Source organism: Herpailurus yagouaroundi, unplaced genomic scaffold (assembly GCF_014898765.1).
Source record: "Herpailurus yagouaroundi ecotype Mexico unplaced genomic scaffold, PumYag 201, whole genome shotgun sequence".
Lineage (NCBI taxonomy): Eukaryota > Metazoa > Chordata > Mammalia > Carnivora > Felidae > Herpailurus > Herpailurus yagouaroundi.
The window spans coordinates 2,930,157-2,948,220 of NW_024412432.1; the positions used below are offsets into that span (position 1 = coordinate 2,930,157).

Below are 18,064 nucleotides of genomic sequence, written 5' to 3' on the forward strand. Positions count from 1 at the left end.
AAAAAAAAAAAAAAAAAGAGAGAGAGAAAAAAGAAAAGAAGAGTGTGACACCTGCCTTTATGTCATTTCAATTTTCAAACATCTTATTGATTCTTTGAAACCATTTGAGGGCTTGGGGTGGGGGGTAAACATCCATGTGTCTGATGCTTCAAGTGACACATTTACTGCTGTCAATGTGAGCTGTCAGCCCAGAGCCTGATGGGGGGCTCGAACTCACCAACTGTAAGATCATGACCTGAGCTGAAGTCGGACATTTAACCAACTGAGCCACCCAGGTGCCCCTCATTTGGCCTTTTAAAGCATCAGAAAATAAGGTTGTTTTTGTTTTACATGTTTGGAAATGGCTTTCCTGCCCTGCCCTGTCCTCCTTTCCTTAAAAAAAAAAATGTTTTTAAGCTAAACCTGTTTCATATGAGATGGTTTTGGAAATATCCAGTCCCCACAACTAAATGTAGTTTCACAAGTGCTCGGGCAGTTTCAGAATCCAATTCAAGTCCTTTAACTGAGCACAGGGAGACTTATTAATTAATAGCCATATGGAATGCAGCTTCCTAACACTGACACTTACCAGTTCTATAGGACCTTGGGCAAAGTAACTAACTCTCTGTACCTCTTGTTTCCTTATCTGTAAAGGGGAGGTACTGAAACTTAAAAATAATGCCCCAAAAATAGTATCTGGCACAAAAAAAGTGTTTGATAAATGTTAGCTATTAATATTACTTGGTTTGTATGTGAACATTCAATGGAAAGTATCAGAACTCAAACTAAAGAACGGAATGAAAAAAGGGAGGGAGTGAGGGAAGGAATGAAAGTAGAAGAAAATTATTGGTTCTCATAAGTAGAAAGCCCAATGGATAGATTTGCTTCAGGTACAGCTGCATTCAAGGACTCAGACCATGCAACCAGGAGACGCGTCCTCTCCATCTCTACTGCGCTCCTCCTCTCTGGTGGCAAAACAGCGCCTAGCAAATCCAGGCTCACACCCATCCCTCTCAGTTAAGTCGAGCAGAAGATGGAAGCCTCTTTTCCAACAATTGCAATAAGAATGTCATCTCATTGGGTCTGATTGGCTTGGCTTTGATCACCTGGCCATCCCTCAACCAATCACTATGGCTTGAGGCATGCGATGATTTTGTTGGCCAGGCCAGGGTCATGTGCCCCCCCTGAGAGCTGAGGGCCCGGGAGTATGTTAAGGAGATTAACAGTGAGTGCAGTTATCAGAAGGATTGTGGTTGCTGACCAGGCAAAACTTACCCATGTTCACTAGTGATTATAAACCCCTTGAGGGCAGGGCTTTGTTTTATTTATTTTTTGTAGGCTAGGTTGTCTAGTGTAATAGTAAATGAACAATATTGGCTGAGTTATGGGGGACTCTCAAATGCCTGTGAGCCCTTCCAAGGAGGGTTTGGCTGCCCCTCTGAGGGAAGACCAGATAAGTGACAAGATAGCATAGCTCCACTCTTGCCTGATATTCTCTTCCACTGCCTTAAGTCTCCAGACTCCATGATGTCTTCCTCATGAAGTGGTGTGGAGTAAAACAAACCCATACCTGCAGCAGGTGGGGCCTGGGATAGGTAGTGAAAGGTAGGGTCTAGAGACTTTCTCTAATTTTGCCTAGGGCTCATCGGTGGGTCCATGAGCATCTGCATGGGAATGTGATGGATCCCTGGGAACAAAGGCCTTCACTGCTGGGGTTTGAAGGAGGGAACCCATGCATTAGAAAGATCAGGCTAGGAAAGAATTCCTCTTAATCCATGATTCCATGGCATTATTTTCTCTGAGTGTGTGGATCATAGACAACGTGATCATTTCTTATTCTATGGAAGTCAGAGGGTAAGTTTTTCAGGTGGCGACATTTCAGGAAATGCTGTTTACTCTTGCACTGTTGGCACAGGCAGGCACAGATGGTTCCGGGTGAGATGGATCTTTGAGGGACTTTTCTTACTGGAGAACTGATTATTTCAAGACTTTAGTGGCTCCCAGTCAACTCATTCGTTTACATATTGCTGTTACCTGATTTCTCACTGCATTGGCAGGGTTAAGTAGTTGTGATAGAGGAAAATTGGAGGACTGAGTCCTCCCCTATGTCACTGGCTTTGAAGAAAGCTGGTTCTTTTTTTCAGGTTGGACACTGGCAAAATTTGGAGTTTGGGAAAACAACTCAAAATCTTGATAGTGTGATTGGTCTGTGTTTAGATGCAATGCACTGCTCTATGAACACAAACCAAACTAAATCAAATAACATGACCCAATCCAGCCAAAAAACCAACAAACCGCCTTAGTGAAAACCATTTATTAGACACAGGAGTGGGAATGAGGGGAAAAAGGAGAAAAAATGGCTTTTGGACTCTTCCTTTTTTATAAACTACAGTGCAAGAGTCATGTATGGTGCACAGTAAAATGCAGATTCCCCCTTAGAAAGTCTGGCTTAGTAAGCTTAGGCTGCACCCCCAGAATACACATTTTTAATAGGCGTACTGAGTGATTCTGATGCAGATGGCCTCTGGGCCACAGTGTCAAAAGTTACAAGGAAAAATTACCAGGGATGTTTTTGCTGGGATGACTTCCATCTCCGGCGTTGTGATACAGATGTGTGTACTTATTTTCAGCTACTGGAATCTCTGATTGGGGAAGGAATAAATGAAATTGGCAGAAATTGCTCATTTTTTATTCTGTTTGAATCCAAGTAGAGAGTATTTGAGCTGAAAGATTTGTTTGGGGCTGTTTTGAGGACTGAAGAAGCCAATCAGGTGTTAATAAAGAAGATCCCCTTAAGGCGTCCCCTTCCTTAGTATCAAACTATGGTCACATGACCCGGTGGGCTATGTTTTTAATGAAAAATGAAAAGATTAGGGTGCATGTAATGTTCTAAGTGTGAGTACTGCTTTATTAAATTTGTGTAGTTGTGTGTGCATGTGCAGGTGTGTTGGTACTGGTTTGTGGTGTGAGTGTATTTTTTTACTGTGGGATGTGGTCAACAAAATGGAAAGCAACTGCCCTATCCTGGAATGACTCTGGAGAGATCTTCTAAATTCCCGTATTTCTGAGAATTGCTTGGGTGTGTGAGGCAATAGGCCACACTGCCCACTAAGGCACGCGCAGCAACTGGCCAAAGCCCACAAAATTGATTTCCTCGCCAGACTAACAGTCCTGCAGCCCAGGCTTAATATGTTTAAATAAAGATGGAGTAGGCAGGTGAAAGACATTGATGCCTGTAATAAGATTAAATTAGTGGGAGCTGGCAAGGAGGCATGCTCTTTTTCGAAAGTGATAATGGAGAAATGAGGGAATATCAAATTAGTAAAATTGGAGGAGGCCCCTGACTGGAAAGAAGGATCCAGATGCAGGAAATCTGCAGTATGGGGGAAGGCTGCTGTGGTAATGTAATCAGGATATTACTGATGTGTGGAGGAAGGCCCTTCTAGGAAGATGCCCTGTTGTATTAGGAGAGTACCTTGATAATGCATCTTGCTAATGATTGAACTGGAAAAAGGAAACATAAAACAAAAACATGTTGTGTTTTCTTTCTTATCCCAGAGTTCAGCTGATGAGCCTTCTGAGAAGGACGCTTTGCAGCCAGGCAGGAAACTGGTGGCTGCCGGCTACGCCCTCTATGGCAGTGCCACCATGTTGGTCCTGGCCATGGCGAATGGCGTCAACTGCTTCATGCTGGACCCGGTGAGAGACACTGTGTGAAGTTAGGTGCTTGGCTGGTGACTGCAGATGTCTGTTATTTGTGTGGGAGGGTGAAGGGGGGGTATGTAGAGGTGGGAAATGAGGCCCACGGTGGGGTAGAGACGATGGAGTGGAGAAAGAGTGAGGGAGATGGAGGGGCACTGTGTGTATCGTGAGAAGCCTACTGAGGTGAGAAACAATATTTGTCCAGAGCCTAAGTGGGGGACTTTGTTCCAAGATTAATTCTTTAGAACAGACATTACCAAATGGATTCAAATGTCCACCAAGTCCAGGCAGGCCATGTAAGTGAATGCAGTGTGCTGGGGAAGGAAGACTGGGGCAATGGTGGGGAATGGGGAAAGCTAGCTGGAGAGGTCTAGCAATTGTTACTATTTGGGGATAGGGGCCCAGTCTTGCCAAAGCTTCCAGTGTTTCAAGAAACACTGGATTTAAAAAATGTATGTGCTAGCCAACTAAAACACATTTATGGGCCAGATAGGGCCTGTAGATGGTCTGTTTGCCACTCAGTATCTCCGTTAAATAGCTTGTTTTGCAGAGGTGAATGGGTGTCCCAATGCAGTGGCTTACATTTCTTCAAAAATAGCTACCTAATTCATTTGATGTTGTGCTCATGCATGCACACCTTCTGTGAACCCTTGAAGTTTTGATAAGGCTTTGAAAAACTCAAGGAAGAGAACTTAAAGAAGGCAATGAAGATAATTCCTCCTGCCACCTTATAGAGAAAAGCTACCTTACAAAGAGGAGTCCAGGGTGCCGTGAAAATATTAACAGTTTTAATTTGTTGGTAATTCCTTCCACATGCCTGTTAATTGGAAGTATCTCTTTATTCAGGTAGATGACGGTTTCAACAAAGCAGATGAATTGGGGAAAGAAATCTCTTTAAATATCTGGCCCACTTAAAACCTGTTGAATGTAGAATTCAGTAGGTCGGCACGTTCATTGTGCATTTGATACAGTGCCCCAAAGGGAAAAGAACTGGGCTTATAAATACCTTTTAGTTTTCGATGAGTCCTCCTATGACAGTAACGAAACTTCATCTATTTGGTATTTTTGTTGACGCACTGAACACAAGGTATAGATGCCTGGCTGGCACCTGGCGGGAGACAGTTTGTTCCTGGTGAGGCCCTGGACTCTGTGCATGGCAGATGGTATAAATGAGAACGTAGGCTGCCTTGGCCCCCTACAATCTTGCACAACTGGACTTTGCCTCCTTGGAAGAACCGGTGCTTAATAGATAAACAAGGCTAAGGGAACAATACCAGATTAAGCCTCCAAATGAGGTGACCTCAGGGGAAAATAGTGGCAGAACCAGAGCAAAGTTCACCCGGAGCCCAGTGGACAGTTTCTGGAATCACTGATGTTTGCAGATTTACTGTTTTGCCAGAGATGTACTGCTTCCCCCAGACATTCTTCTGGTGACTTCTCTGTTACCTTTGAGTTGGTGGACGTGTAGAAAAATGAAATCTTTTCTTGTTTCCAGATCGTAGACCGGTGTCTCTGGGAGTAAGTTTCTGTGTATTTGATAGTCTTTTGCCATCCTGAGACCTAATGGCCCCTCGGTGTCTGGAAGAATGGTGCATGCCTGCTGTAATGGTCCCCTGCTGGGGACACCATCTCATTAACCCACTGCTCTCTGGTGCCTGCGGGGCGAACCTCGGACCCCCTTAGCGCTTTCTTTTCATTTTGGCTGATGGTTTCTGCTAAAAATACTGAGACAGCTCTCTCTGCGTTTCCAGCAGGCTTTAACTTTCAGAAGGCTTTTTAGTCTCTTGTCTGCACTTGCAAGAGACTTTGCTCCTTCATGTCTCGCATGCTCTGGCCAGGTACCAGGGCAGGGCATCTGGAAGCATGGCTTCATGAGCTCTCGGCACCTGTTGTGTGATGGATTTGTTTTCAAGACTTTTTTTCTTTCTTTTTTAAAATGCTTTTAAAAAAAATGTTTATTTATTTTGAGAGAGAGAGAGAGAGGGAGGGAGGGGGAAGGGCAGAGAGAGAGGGGGAAAGAATCCTAAATAGGCTCTATGCTCTCCATGCAGAGCCCAACTCGGGGCTCAATCCCATGAACATGAGATCCTGACCTGAGTTGAGATCAAGAGCCAGTCACTCACTGACTGAGTCACTCAGGCGCCCCTCAAGAATTCTTTTCTAAATATAGTTATTTATTTATTTAGTTTTCTGATTATAAAAGAACGTTTCTACGTAACTGTGGTCAGAATTTTTGGGGAAAAAAAGCATAAAAGGAAAAAAGAAGAATCACTCACAATGAAGCCTTCCAATGACCACTGTTAATTCCAGTCTCTTTTTCTCCTTTTCCTCATCCTTCCTGTTCTCCTTCCATTCTGCCTTCCCTCCCTCCTTCTATTCCTCTCTTTCTAGGTCAGACACACTCCCTGTCTGCAGGAACCACTCTCTGCTGGGGGGGAGGTAAACGGCTGGAGACAGGTGTATTGATACCTCCTTTCTTCCCTCTCACCTCCATGGAACAGCCCCCTCCCCACAGGACAGGTCTTCAAGCGCCCTCTTCTCAGGGCATGTAGGAGCCCCAAACAACCCTCAGTCCAGAGCAGTGGGAGTTAGGTGACACTTTCCTTCCAGATTGCCATCTCCTCTAAAGTACCTCAGCCCTAAAGGCATCAACTCAGCACTGGGACTTGGTGGCAGGACTGAGTTCTGAGAAACACTTTGCAGACCCCATCTCCTCACTGACCTCCCCTCTGGTAACCATCGGTTTGTTCTTTGTAGTTAAGAGTTTGGTTCTTGGTTTGTCTTTCTCTCTCTCTTCTTTTTTCCTTTGCTCATTTGTTTTGTTTCTTAAATTCCACGTATGAGTGGACACACAATTCTCAATCTCCCTCAGGCTTTGCTGCTGTTTTACCTATTTCTGCCCTCCCTGTTTTTGTATGGTTTCTCTCTTGTTTTACTGAAACCATTTGAAAGCAAACCCCAAAATTTCGATCCCCTAACAACATCTGCGGCAGCCTCTTCTCTTCTTTCCTTTTTGTCCACTGACTCTTCCCTTGTCCTGTTCGCCATTACTGAAGTGGCAGGCTGGGGACATAGTGTCCCAGCTCCAGGAGAAGCATCCTGTGCCCCCCAGCCTCAGGACCCCCAGCCCAGCTCAGTCCAACTCAGCCCAGCCCAGCCCAGCCCAGCCCTCACACAGGCCCCTGGAGGAGGCAGCTCATCACCTCTCCCTCTCCTTCCTGTTTCCAGGCCATTGGAGAGTTCATTTTGGTGGACAGGGACGTGAAAATCAAAAAGAAAGGAAATATCTTCAGCCTCAATGAGGGCTATGCCAAGGAATTCGACCCTGCTGTCACTGAGTATGTCCAGAGGAAGAAGTTCCCCCCGGTAAGTGAGGGCTCTGGGCAAGGGCCCGTGAGTTATGCACAGATCTGTTGGTTCATGATTTAGCCTGGAGGCTAAAGGTGGCAGGGATCACAGGGCCTTGGATTCCACTGTGCACTGACCCCATGATGAAATTCCCACCTAGTCCTGGGCACTGGAACCCCTGCCCTCAGAAGTCAAAGTCCGAGGGTCCGTGTCAGCCTTTGCTACTTTCTCTTGGCAGAAGAAAATTAGGATAATAAAGTCGCCGGATGAATGAGTTCGTTCATGGCAGTAAAACATTTCACTTCTGTAGTCCCTGATCTCAGATGGCACAGAATGTGGTTCTCGTACCCAGGTGCCCACCTTGTGGTGTCCGATGGATTTCTATCCACCATCTCAAGATTAAGAGTGTCCATCTTGGCATCTTTCTGAAGAGGTTACAAATTACCAAATACAAAGAGAAGGAATGGCTGTTTATAGAGCTGGTTCTATGCAGGAATATCCAGTTTTGTCATACTCCTACTTAAATGCCACTGAGGAGGAAGCCCAGATACTGTTTGGCATTCAGGGCCTTAGAGCTGGCCCCAGGCTCTCTTTCCAGCTTTACTATCTCTCTTTCCACCTTACCCTGGATTCCCCTCCCACCCCTGAAGCCTGCACACACACACTGCACCAGGGTCCTCCCCAGGCCCCTGGTGGACAGCATTTGCATTTGCCTTCTCTGTGTTGCCATATTTGCTTGGGTGGTTCCCTTCCCCCCTTGCCCAGCTCCTTAGCTTGGCAAAATCCTTCTCAGCCTGCAATGTCCCGTTAAAACGTATGATTTTGTGATGGCCGTCCCAACCCCATAACCAGAATCAACCCATCCCCGGTTGGGGCTTCTGCAGGTAGTTTGACCTATTGTGAGATGTGTAAGAATGGGGCTATTTGTTTCTGCTCCTTGGGAACAGGATATTCCTCACATTGCCTATCACAGCCCCAAATAAGCGCCTCGTAGGTGTTCATTAAATGACTGTTGAATCAGATGAGCATAGAGGACACAGAACTCATTTTCTTTGCGGCAACCCTAATTATTGTTAATCTTAACCTTGCAGGACAACACAGCGCCCTATGGCGCCAGGTACGTGGGCTCCATGGTGGCTGATGTCCACCGCACCCTGGTCTATGGAGGGATCTTTCTGTACCCAGCTAACAAGAAGAGCCCTAATGGAAAGGTAAACAAATCCCCTGAAAGGTGATTGAGAGGCAGTGGAGTTCCTTTGCAGCCCAGGGAATTTGACTTCGGAAGAAAGAAAGATGACAGTAGCTATTATATTGCCATTGTGCCCCACAGTAGGATGCTGAGGATATGTGTGGCATCTTCTTTCCTAGATTAGAGGTTGTCCTCATTAAAGCCAGGTGATATCAGCTCAAAATGGTCTCTCGAGAGCCCTTCCATTGCTAAAGATAAGTAATAGTGTTATGGTGAGGACGGGTGCTTCCAGTGGGTGCGTGGTTTGGCCTGGGAAAAATGAATGCCATTCATAATGTGAAATGAAACAGTTCAGCTTCATTGCCAAGGCAGAAAAATCGAATATGTATCCAAGTAAAGGTTTCCTTTGATTGCTTTCAAGAGGCATAAAATAGAAATAACTAATGAGCTGACATTGGCTGCTTGGAAAATGAAACCTTCCTAGGGAAAGAAAGACTCTCTGGGGAAACCTAGAGATTTCAGGGAAGCTGTTACCACTGACTGCACTGGTCTAATGCCCGCAGAGTCCCAAAGCCATGGGGTGAGCTGTGCTTGCTTAACACTGGCTGAGGGATGCCCCGCTTTTCTTCTACACAGTGACAGTGTGTTTCCTTCCCAAGTATTGTCCCTTTGTTTTCCCCGATAGACAGACTGTCTTTTTTTTTTTTTTTTAATGCAAGAGAAGGAATGGGAACAATAATCCCCTTAAGATAGTTAGAAGTGTATATGTTCCAGATATGTTCAGATCTCTGTTTACAGCTGGTGGTGTCCAGTTTGCTGAAGGCATTCTTATTTGCTTAAAACAGCGCCCTTGCCACAGCCACGTCAGGCATCTCAGCCTGTGTGATTAGCCTGCTCCATAGCACTTTTCTTTAATGCCTCAAAAAATTGTTTCTGAACACAGATATTGAGGTGCCTCCTTTTTTCCTCCTCAATTTTGCAACTCTGGCCATGACACCTGTATGGAAATAGAGTCAGGAAACACCTGCAAAAAGCTGTCTGCTCAATAGGCAGACTGCATGAAAATGAACACAATAAAAATGTTAATATTTAAAAGTAAATGCCAAGATGTATAACATACTAAATCCCAACCCTGAAGCCTTTGGAGAATTGTAAAAGGAACGTGCACAGCGTTGCAAACAATATCATACTGTTTGGAGGAGCCAGTCTGCTTTCCAGATGTCTGCAGCCAGACACTACCATGGATGTTTAATGCTTTTAGAATAGGCAAAGCTCCATCCAAAACACACACCGAGTCACTCATTAGGTCCAGTTTCCGTGCTATAAAGAGAAGGGAACCATCAGTTCTGCCAAAATGTCATTCAGTCCTGAGTCCAGGTGGTCTGTCTCCATTTGCATCAGGCCATCTATTGCTGGCTCTGGCTCTGGCTTGATGAATGGCTTAATTTAACCAAATGGTTAAGTTAACCATTTGGTCTTAGAGGCAGCCTTAGGGGTGGGGGCTATAACAACCTCATAGAAGGAAAGGGAGAGTTACATGTTACCTTGGAAACTCCCACTAGCTCTGTATTAGTTTGGTATAGAACGAATCCCTTTTCTATGTAATATTTTCTGGTGTGAGGGCGCTGCTCTTGGCTCTTTTTTTTCAGTTGAGACTGCTATACGAATGTAACCCAATGGCCTACGTCATGGAGAAGGCTGGAGGATTGGCTACCACTGGCAAAGAAGCTGTACTGGACATTATTCCCACTGAGATCCACCAGAGGGCGCCAATCATCTTGGGGTCGCCTGAAGACGTGAAGGAGTTCCTGGAGATCTATCAGAAGCACGCTGCCAAATGAAGAAGTGGCCTTGCCCACACCAGAAAGAAATGCCATTTACCTGGACCTTTTATCCCACACGGTGCTACCCCTTTCTGACTGCGCATCATACATTCCTAAACAGCAGAAATAAAAAGCATGCATATTTTCACTGTCAAATGCTGTGTAGTGCTTGGTGCTGCCTTACTATCTCAGTAATGCTATGGATGGTATGTTTTGAGTGGATAGGAGACAAATAAACATCTTCTTTCTATTTCTAAAAAAAGAGTCATCCTTGCTTTGTGTCAAACAATAGTAGTAGTGATAATTATAACAATAACAGTGAATGCATAGAAATTAGATAGCTGATTTAATCTTCACAACAACCTTACCAACTAGGCACCATCTATAAATGACCCATTTCACAGGTGATGGAATGAACAGAGAGGTGAAGTAATTTGCCCAAGGTCTCCAACCGATGCGCGGCAGTGCTGGGATACAAACCCAGGTACTCTGGCCACTGAACTTAGAGTTAATGTGTCCCTTGTTCTTTGTGTTGCCCGTTCAGGTCTAAGTGCGCAGAACTAACCTGAGCAGAGAGAGCTGTTTATGCCTTCCTGGGAACTGGACAGGTGAAAAGTTAGGGGGCCACCCATCTATGACCTAACCTTCTGAGTCTGAAGGCTTATGTTGCCACTCAGTAGTGACTTTTCAATAAAAACATAGCACTCTATCGAACAACAAAGCCTAATAGTTCCTAAGGTCTAATTACCTTAAGTAAAAAATTCATCATAGAACGTAATTTAAGGAAATACAATTTATTGCAAGCAAGTCTATTTCTCACTAGGCTCACTGTATAAACAGTGTCTCCCTTAGCTGACCCTGGACTAGAATTCCCAGATCATTGCAAGTTATATGTTAAAAAACATCTGTGGGCTTTCTTGAGCTCTAGATTTAAACAGATATGTTAATATGTAATAAATGTTATTTGCTATATGAATCCATAATTATATTGATATAGTAAAATATTTTATCAAACATATTTACCATATTAAAATATTTAATATTTTAAATACTTAATATATTTAATGTATTAATAAAATATAGATATGTAATAGATAAATATATATATTTTTTTACTTGTAAGTTTAAATATGTGTCTGTAAATCCTGCTCTTTTCCCTCCAAATAATCCCTGCCAATTTCATGTTTTCCAACAAGGAACTTACTTTGAGTTTAAGCATTGGGTCCGCTTTTGTCCACTGACTAGACCCAAAGCTAGTATTTTTCCCAGTCCAGCTGTGGTTGGACCTCTCAGGGAAGTCTCCTGAACTCACAAAGCACCTTTTGATTTTTAACCTTGTAGCTTAGGTCTTGTAACTTCTGGTTTTCGAAGCACTGAGGGAGATGTGGTGGTCTGGGAGCCATTTCTTAACTATAAAGACAGCTAGATGGGAGATAATAGTCTCCTACCCCGCTGCCGTGAGGAAGCCAAGCAAAATCACAAAAAGATACCTTCTCCCTGTTTTTGTTTTATGTTCTGTCTAGTGTCTTTCGATGCGGCCGTTGGCTTATTTAACTAAGAGTTTTCATCTGGTGCCTGTTTTCTGCTATGGATGCATTGAGTCTTTCTTTTTTTCTCTGAGAAAGGAAGACAGACACAGAATCAGCAGCATGAACAGTGATTCTCCTCTGATGATCCATGGAATCTCAAAGTTGGATTTGACCTTGGAAACCCTGAGATGCCCTTCACGGATAAGGGCGAAGGGATGGTGTTTGTGGTGCATTATGTAGATACTTGGCAGGAACTCAGGTCTGCTGGTTCTCAGGCTCCACATGTCATGCTGTCCCTAAAATGGGAGCTCTCTCCTACTAATCAAAACACATAATGTTCTCTTTGCAAAGGAAAGCATCCCTTTTAACCACTCAAATATTTGACTGCTAGGGATTTTCTGTTAGGTTCCTCAGTAACATCATTAGCAGGATTGGTAGAGGTCCCCACGCCTCCCTGCTGCCACCTACAGGTCTGACTTTGGTACCTAGAGTTTCCATAGCCTTACTCCTCATGTTCCAAGTTGAAACCATTCCTGGAGTTAAACCTAAATTCTGAATATTTTAAAGTAAATCAATAGAGAAGTTTCTCCACAATGACATACTTGCTGCTTTGTGTCTTTCACCCAAAGCTAAGTCCAGTTTGACTTGAAGCACCTATCTGCCATGGTTTGCCACCATACTATGCTACTGGGCTTTTGACAGGACACCCTGTGACCGACCAGGAAAAGAGTAGAAACCGCGGATGAAAATCACTGTTTCTCAAAATTCTCAGAGCGACTGTGGTCCCCAGCTTCAGAATTGGAAATAATTTCAAGATTACTATAGCAGGTTGAATGGTGTCCCTCTGCCCACCCTCCTCAAAAAAAACAAAAAACAAAAAACAAAAAACAAAAACACATGTCCACATCCAAACCTCTGGAACCTGTGAATATGAACTTATTTAGGAAGAGGGTCTTTGCAGATTTAATTAAGGGATTTGAGATAAGATCATCCTGAATTACCTGGGTGGGTCCAAAATCCAATGAAATGTGTTTTTAGAAGAGACACACAGAGAATGCAATGTGAAGATGGAAGCAGAGACTAGAGTCTCCACAAGCCAAAGAAACCAAAGAATGCCAATAGCCACCAGAAGCTGGAGAAGCCAAAGAAGGATTCATCCCTAGATGAAGCACCCAACACAATGAAATATTTAGATATAAATCTATCAAAATATGTATAAGATCTACAAAACTCTGAAGCATGAAAGTTCAAAGATGAACTTAAGGGAGAGTTATTCTATGTTCATGGATAGAAAGACCAAATATTGTCAAAATGTCAGTTCTTCCCAACTTGATTTATAGATTCAGTGCAATCCCAGCCAATTTCCCGGCAAGTTACTTTATGCATATTGACAAACTGATTCTAAAGTTTATATGGAGAGGCAAAAGACCCAGAATAGCTGACACAATTTTGAAGGAGAAGAACACAGCTGGAGGACTGATGCTACCAACTTTAAGATGTACTATAAACCTATAGCAATTAAGACTATGTGGTATTGGTAAAAGAATAAACAAATAAACCAATGAAACAGGATAGAGAGCCCACAAGCAGACCCCCATAAATATAGTTAACTGATATTTGATAAAGACAATGCAATGGAGCGAAGATAGTCTCTTGAACAAATGGTGCTGGAACAACCAGACATCCACATGCAAAAAGTGAATCCAGACACAGAACTTACAGCCCTCACAAAAATTAAACTCAATATAAATACAAATATAAAATGTGAAACTCCTAGAAGGTAATATAGGAGAAAACCTAGATGAGCTTGGGTGTGGCAATGACTTTTTAGATATGACACCAAAGACATGGTCCATGAAAGAAATGATTGATAGGCTGGACTTCATTAAGATAAACAGCTTCTTTGGGAAAAACAGTGTCAAGAGGATGAGAAGACAGGTCACAGACTGGAAGAAAATATTTGAAAAAGACATATCTGATAAAGGACTGTTATCCAAAATATATGAAGAACTCTCTAAAAATTCAACAGTAAGAAAACAGCTGATTAAAAAATGAGCCACAGACCTTAACGGATACCTCATCAAAGAAGATATACAGATGGCAAAATGGCAAATAAGCATATGGGAAGATGTCATCAGGGAAATGCAAATTAAAGCAACACCCCTACATACCTTTTAGAATGGCCAAAATCCAGAACACTGACATCACCTAATGCTGACGAGGATGTGGAGCAACGGGGACCTCCCATCCATTGCTGGTGGGAGTGCAAAGTGGTGCAGACACTCTGAAAGACAGCTTGGCAGTTTCTTACAAATTAAACATACTCCCCACATGATTCAGCAATCAGAGGACTTGATACTTATGCAAGGGAGCTGAAAACTTACATTGTACAAAAAAATCTGCGGAAAGTAATTTATAGCAGCTTTATTCACAATTGCCAAAAATTGGAAGCGATCAGGATGCCCTTCCATGGGTGAACGGATAAATAAACTGTGGTACGCTTAGACAATGGACTATTATTCAGCACTCAAAAATCATGAAAAGCCATGGAAGAAACTCAGATGTATATTTCTAAGTGAAAGAAGCCAATCTGAAAAGGCTACAGGGTGTATGATTCTAACTATATGACCTTCTGTTATACAATGGAGACAGTAAAAAGATCAGTGGTTACTAGGGATAGGCGGGGGAGGACAGATAAATAGGAAGAGCACAGAGGATTTCTGGGGCAGTGACAATACTCTATATGATGTTATAATGATACATGTATGCCATTATACATTTGTCTAAACCCATAGAATGTACAACATCAAGAGTAAACCCTAAGGCAAACTATGGACTTTGGGTGATAATAATGTGTTCATCATTTGTTTATATATACACACACACACACACACACACACACACATATCACTCTGGTGAGTGATGTTGGTCACAGGGGAGGCTGTGCATGTGTGGGTGTGGGAGGAAATGGGAAATCTCTGTATCTCCTCTCAATTTTGTTGTAAGCTTAATCTGCTCTAAAAAACGAAGTCTTAGTTTTTTTTTATCTTTTTTTTTTTTTTAATTTTTTTTTTTCAACGTTTATTTATTTTTGGGACAGAGAGAGACAGAGCATGAACGGGGAAGGGGCAGAGAGAGAGGGAGACACAGAATCGGAAACAGGCTCCAGGCTCTGAGCCATCAGCCCAGAGCCTGACGCGGGACTCGAACTCACGGACCGCGAGATCGTGACCTGGCTGAAGTCGGACGCTTAACCGACTGCGCCACCCAGGCGCCCCAGTCTTAGTTTTTTTTTAAATGCATAGCATGAGGCACAGTGGTCACCACAGAACTAAAATATAGGTCTGACATAGGTCAGCTCTGCTTTAACTTTGTTTTTTCCATGTGAAGAATGTATACAGCACTTTCCTATGTATTTTTTATACAGTGAAGACTGGACTTGGTATAACCATATTACAGGAAAGTAGAAATTGGATTCTTGATTTTCCATCTTTGTGTTCTGTTAATCCTACAAAGTTGAGGCTGAAGCCGATTTCATTAGTACATGAGGAAAAGTAGGTTGACCTGCAAGGAATCAGATTCCCCATGTGGAGCAGCTTATAAGGGCGCTCCGTATTCCATGCTCAGGTACATAGGAAACACTGCAGTCCTACGAGGGAAGATGTATAGATATTTTTAAACATTGTGCCACAACTGCATTGTTTTTCATTTTTACCTGATGGCATCATTCTTAGAATAAAATCTTTTCTGAGTGAAAACTAAAAAAAACCCAAAAAACCAAAAAAACAAAAAAAACCCCCATATGTTGACATTACCTGAGAGAGTGTACGTAAACTATCTCAGTAGAGTTTGGCTAACAAAGAATGGTCCCTCCGTTGATACCATAAGTCACATTTTAGATCCCTGCTTTTGTCTTCAGATCTGATGCAAGAGCAAGATTGTCTCAACTATCAGGAAGGTCTGCTTGCCCTTACTCACTTTGACTCAGGTCTGTGAGCATCTTTCCCAAAGTGGAGCAAGGCCATAGAGAGCTTTGAGGTCCCTGGTGTACCAGTGGCCCTGAAATAAATGTAAGCTGGATGCTCTCTCCTTTTCTCCAGGCTTTCGCCACGGCTGTTCTATGTTTCCACCCTGTCGTGTGCCCTGAAAGAACTTTGGCATTTGCTGAAAGGTCATCGGTTGCAATTTTAGAACATTGGGTAACTCGAACTCCTAACATTTAAATGTAGCTGCAAAAGGGTATGATTGCTGTACCCAGCTGCCAGCCTAAGCCAGACAGTGGCAAAAATAGCAGACCCTCCCCAGTTCCCTTTAAGATGAGTAATTGACTGCTTATAAATGACACTAGCCAATACTTCTCCTTCCTGGTCTCCAAATTCTCCAGTCTTCTGCCTACTCTTAGCATCTGTAGTGTGCTGGGCCCAGAGCTTCTCCAGGGAGTTGTGCTGAAGCACTGATTGGTTGGTTTCACTTCCAATCTCTTGTTAACAGATACTTTACAAAATGTAATATAAAGAATTACAGGAAAGGCCAAGAATGAGAGTTATTGTTTAAGCAGAGTTTCAGCTGGGGGAGATGAAAAAGTTCTGGAGATGGATGGTGGTGATGGTCGCACAACACTGTGAATGTACTTAATGACATTGCACTGTATGCTTAAAAATGGCTAAAATGGGGGCGCCTGGGTGGCGCAGTCGGTTGAGCGTCCGACTTCAGCCAGGTCACGATCTCGCGGTCCGTGAGTTCGAGCCCCGCGTCGGGCTCTGGGCTGATGGCTCAGAGCCTGGACCCTGTGTCTGATTCTGTGTCTCCCTCTCTCTCTGCCCCTCCCCCGTTCATGCTCTGTCTCTCTCTGTCCCAAAAAAATAAATAAACGTTAAAAAAAAATTAAAAAAAAAAAAAAAAAAATGGCTAAAATGGTCAAAAAAAGAAAACCTGGAAAAATGAAATAAAAAACAATTACCTACAAAAGGCAGGCCCCAACTGTTTAGTGTTAAGTTGTAACTTCATTTAAATTTAAATGACATTTTATTGCTAGATTTAAATTGCATTTTAATATAGTCAGAGCAAATGTAACACAGAGAAGTTGCTATAGAAATTTCTAAATACTGCCAATTTTTCTACTAACTTTGTCATGGCCTAGTACAGTTTGCAGACTGTCCATGATCCACCTTGCATTTTGTTTTACAGTAAAATGAATTTTAAAAAAATGTAGAATTATTTGGGTTTTAAATAGATTCAAATTTCCATCACCATAATTAGGATACAGAACAGTTCCCTCAGGCCAAAAAACCCTCTCTTGTCCTGACCCTCCCCACATAGCCACAGAATTGTTCTCTTTGTATATAATTTTGTATTTTCAAATATAAATGGAATCATACCATATATAATCTTTGAGACTGGCTTCTTTCTTTAAAAATTCTTTTCATTTATTTTAGAGAGAGAGAGAGCACGAGCCAGGAGGAGGGGCAGGGGAAAGAGAGAGATAATCTTAAGCAGGCTCCATGTTATGCATGGAGCCTGATGCAGAGCACGATCCCACGATCCTGGGATCCTGGGATCATGACCTGAGCTGAAGTTGAGAGTTGGATGCTCAACCAACTGAGCCACCCCAGCCACCTTGACTGGCTTCTTTCACTTAGCACGATGTCTTTGAGATTCATTCTAGTGCTGCATGTAGCAAGGTTGTTCTTTTTTCTTGCTAAATAGTAGTCCATTTTATGGATCTACCCCAGTTTGCTTATCCATTCACTGAAGAGCATTTGGGGTTGCAGTCTCTTACATAAATAGAGCTGCTATTAATATTCGTGAATGGGTGTTTGTGTGAATATACATAATCATTTCTTTAGGAAAGATGTAAAGGCCCACTGCAACTGGCATTGTTTTTCACTCTAAAATCCTTTGAAGACAATGTTGTACTTCAAATCCTTTGAAGTACAAAGGATTTGAAATCCTTCAAATCCAATGTTCACCTTCAAATCCTTTGAAGACAATGTTGTACTTCAAAGGAAACCTGGAAACCTACAAGCAGGACACCCTCTTCTCTTATAATTCACTTACTGGCCCAGAACTCCTAACATGCAGCCACTGGTCTTCCTATAATTATGTCAGAAGAATCATTGTTGATCTCTCACTTGAAAGACAAAGCTTAGTTATTTGTTAATGGCAACATGACACATCAGGATCAAAGAAAGTTCCCTTCTATAGTTCTTACAGTTCCCTGAAGCTTTCCGAAAAGAATGAGAGCTTTCTGGTTTAGATCCTGGTGATGTCAACATGAAAATGTTCTGACTGAAGGCCTCGCACAAGAGCATGCACAAAGATAAGGAAGCTTGTGGAAGCATTATCTCAAGGATGCACATTTCCAAAGTAAATTAATTGTTCACACACTAGAATGCAGCATACCTCTATGTACCAACATGGATGTGTATTTCCAAGATGGTAGGCTATGGCAGCCACCTTAGATTGGTTGATCCAATACCAGTGCCCAGCTCTTG

General features: G+C 42.8%; 1 protein-coding gene across 1 annotated transcript in view; it reads left to right on the top strand.

Moving 5' to 3' along the window:
* FBP1 (fructose-bisphosphatase 1) overlaps positions 1–10,295 on the top strand; it is a 27,615-nt gene extending 17,320 nt beyond the window's left edge. The window contains exons 4-7 of the mRNA XM_040450249.1: positions 3,538–3,678; positions 6,910–7,047; positions 8,121–8,240; positions 9,868–10,295. Of these exons, the coding sequence (XP_040306183.1) occupies positions 3,538–3,678; positions 6,910–7,047; positions 8,121–8,240; positions 9,868–10,059 (591 nt within the window). The 3' untranslated portion in view covers positions 10,060–10,295. The remainder of the gene's footprint in view (positions 1–3,537; positions 3,679–6,909; positions 7,048–8,120; positions 8,241–9,867) is intronic.
* The last annotated feature ends 7,769 nt before the right edge of the window (positions 10,296–18,064 follow it).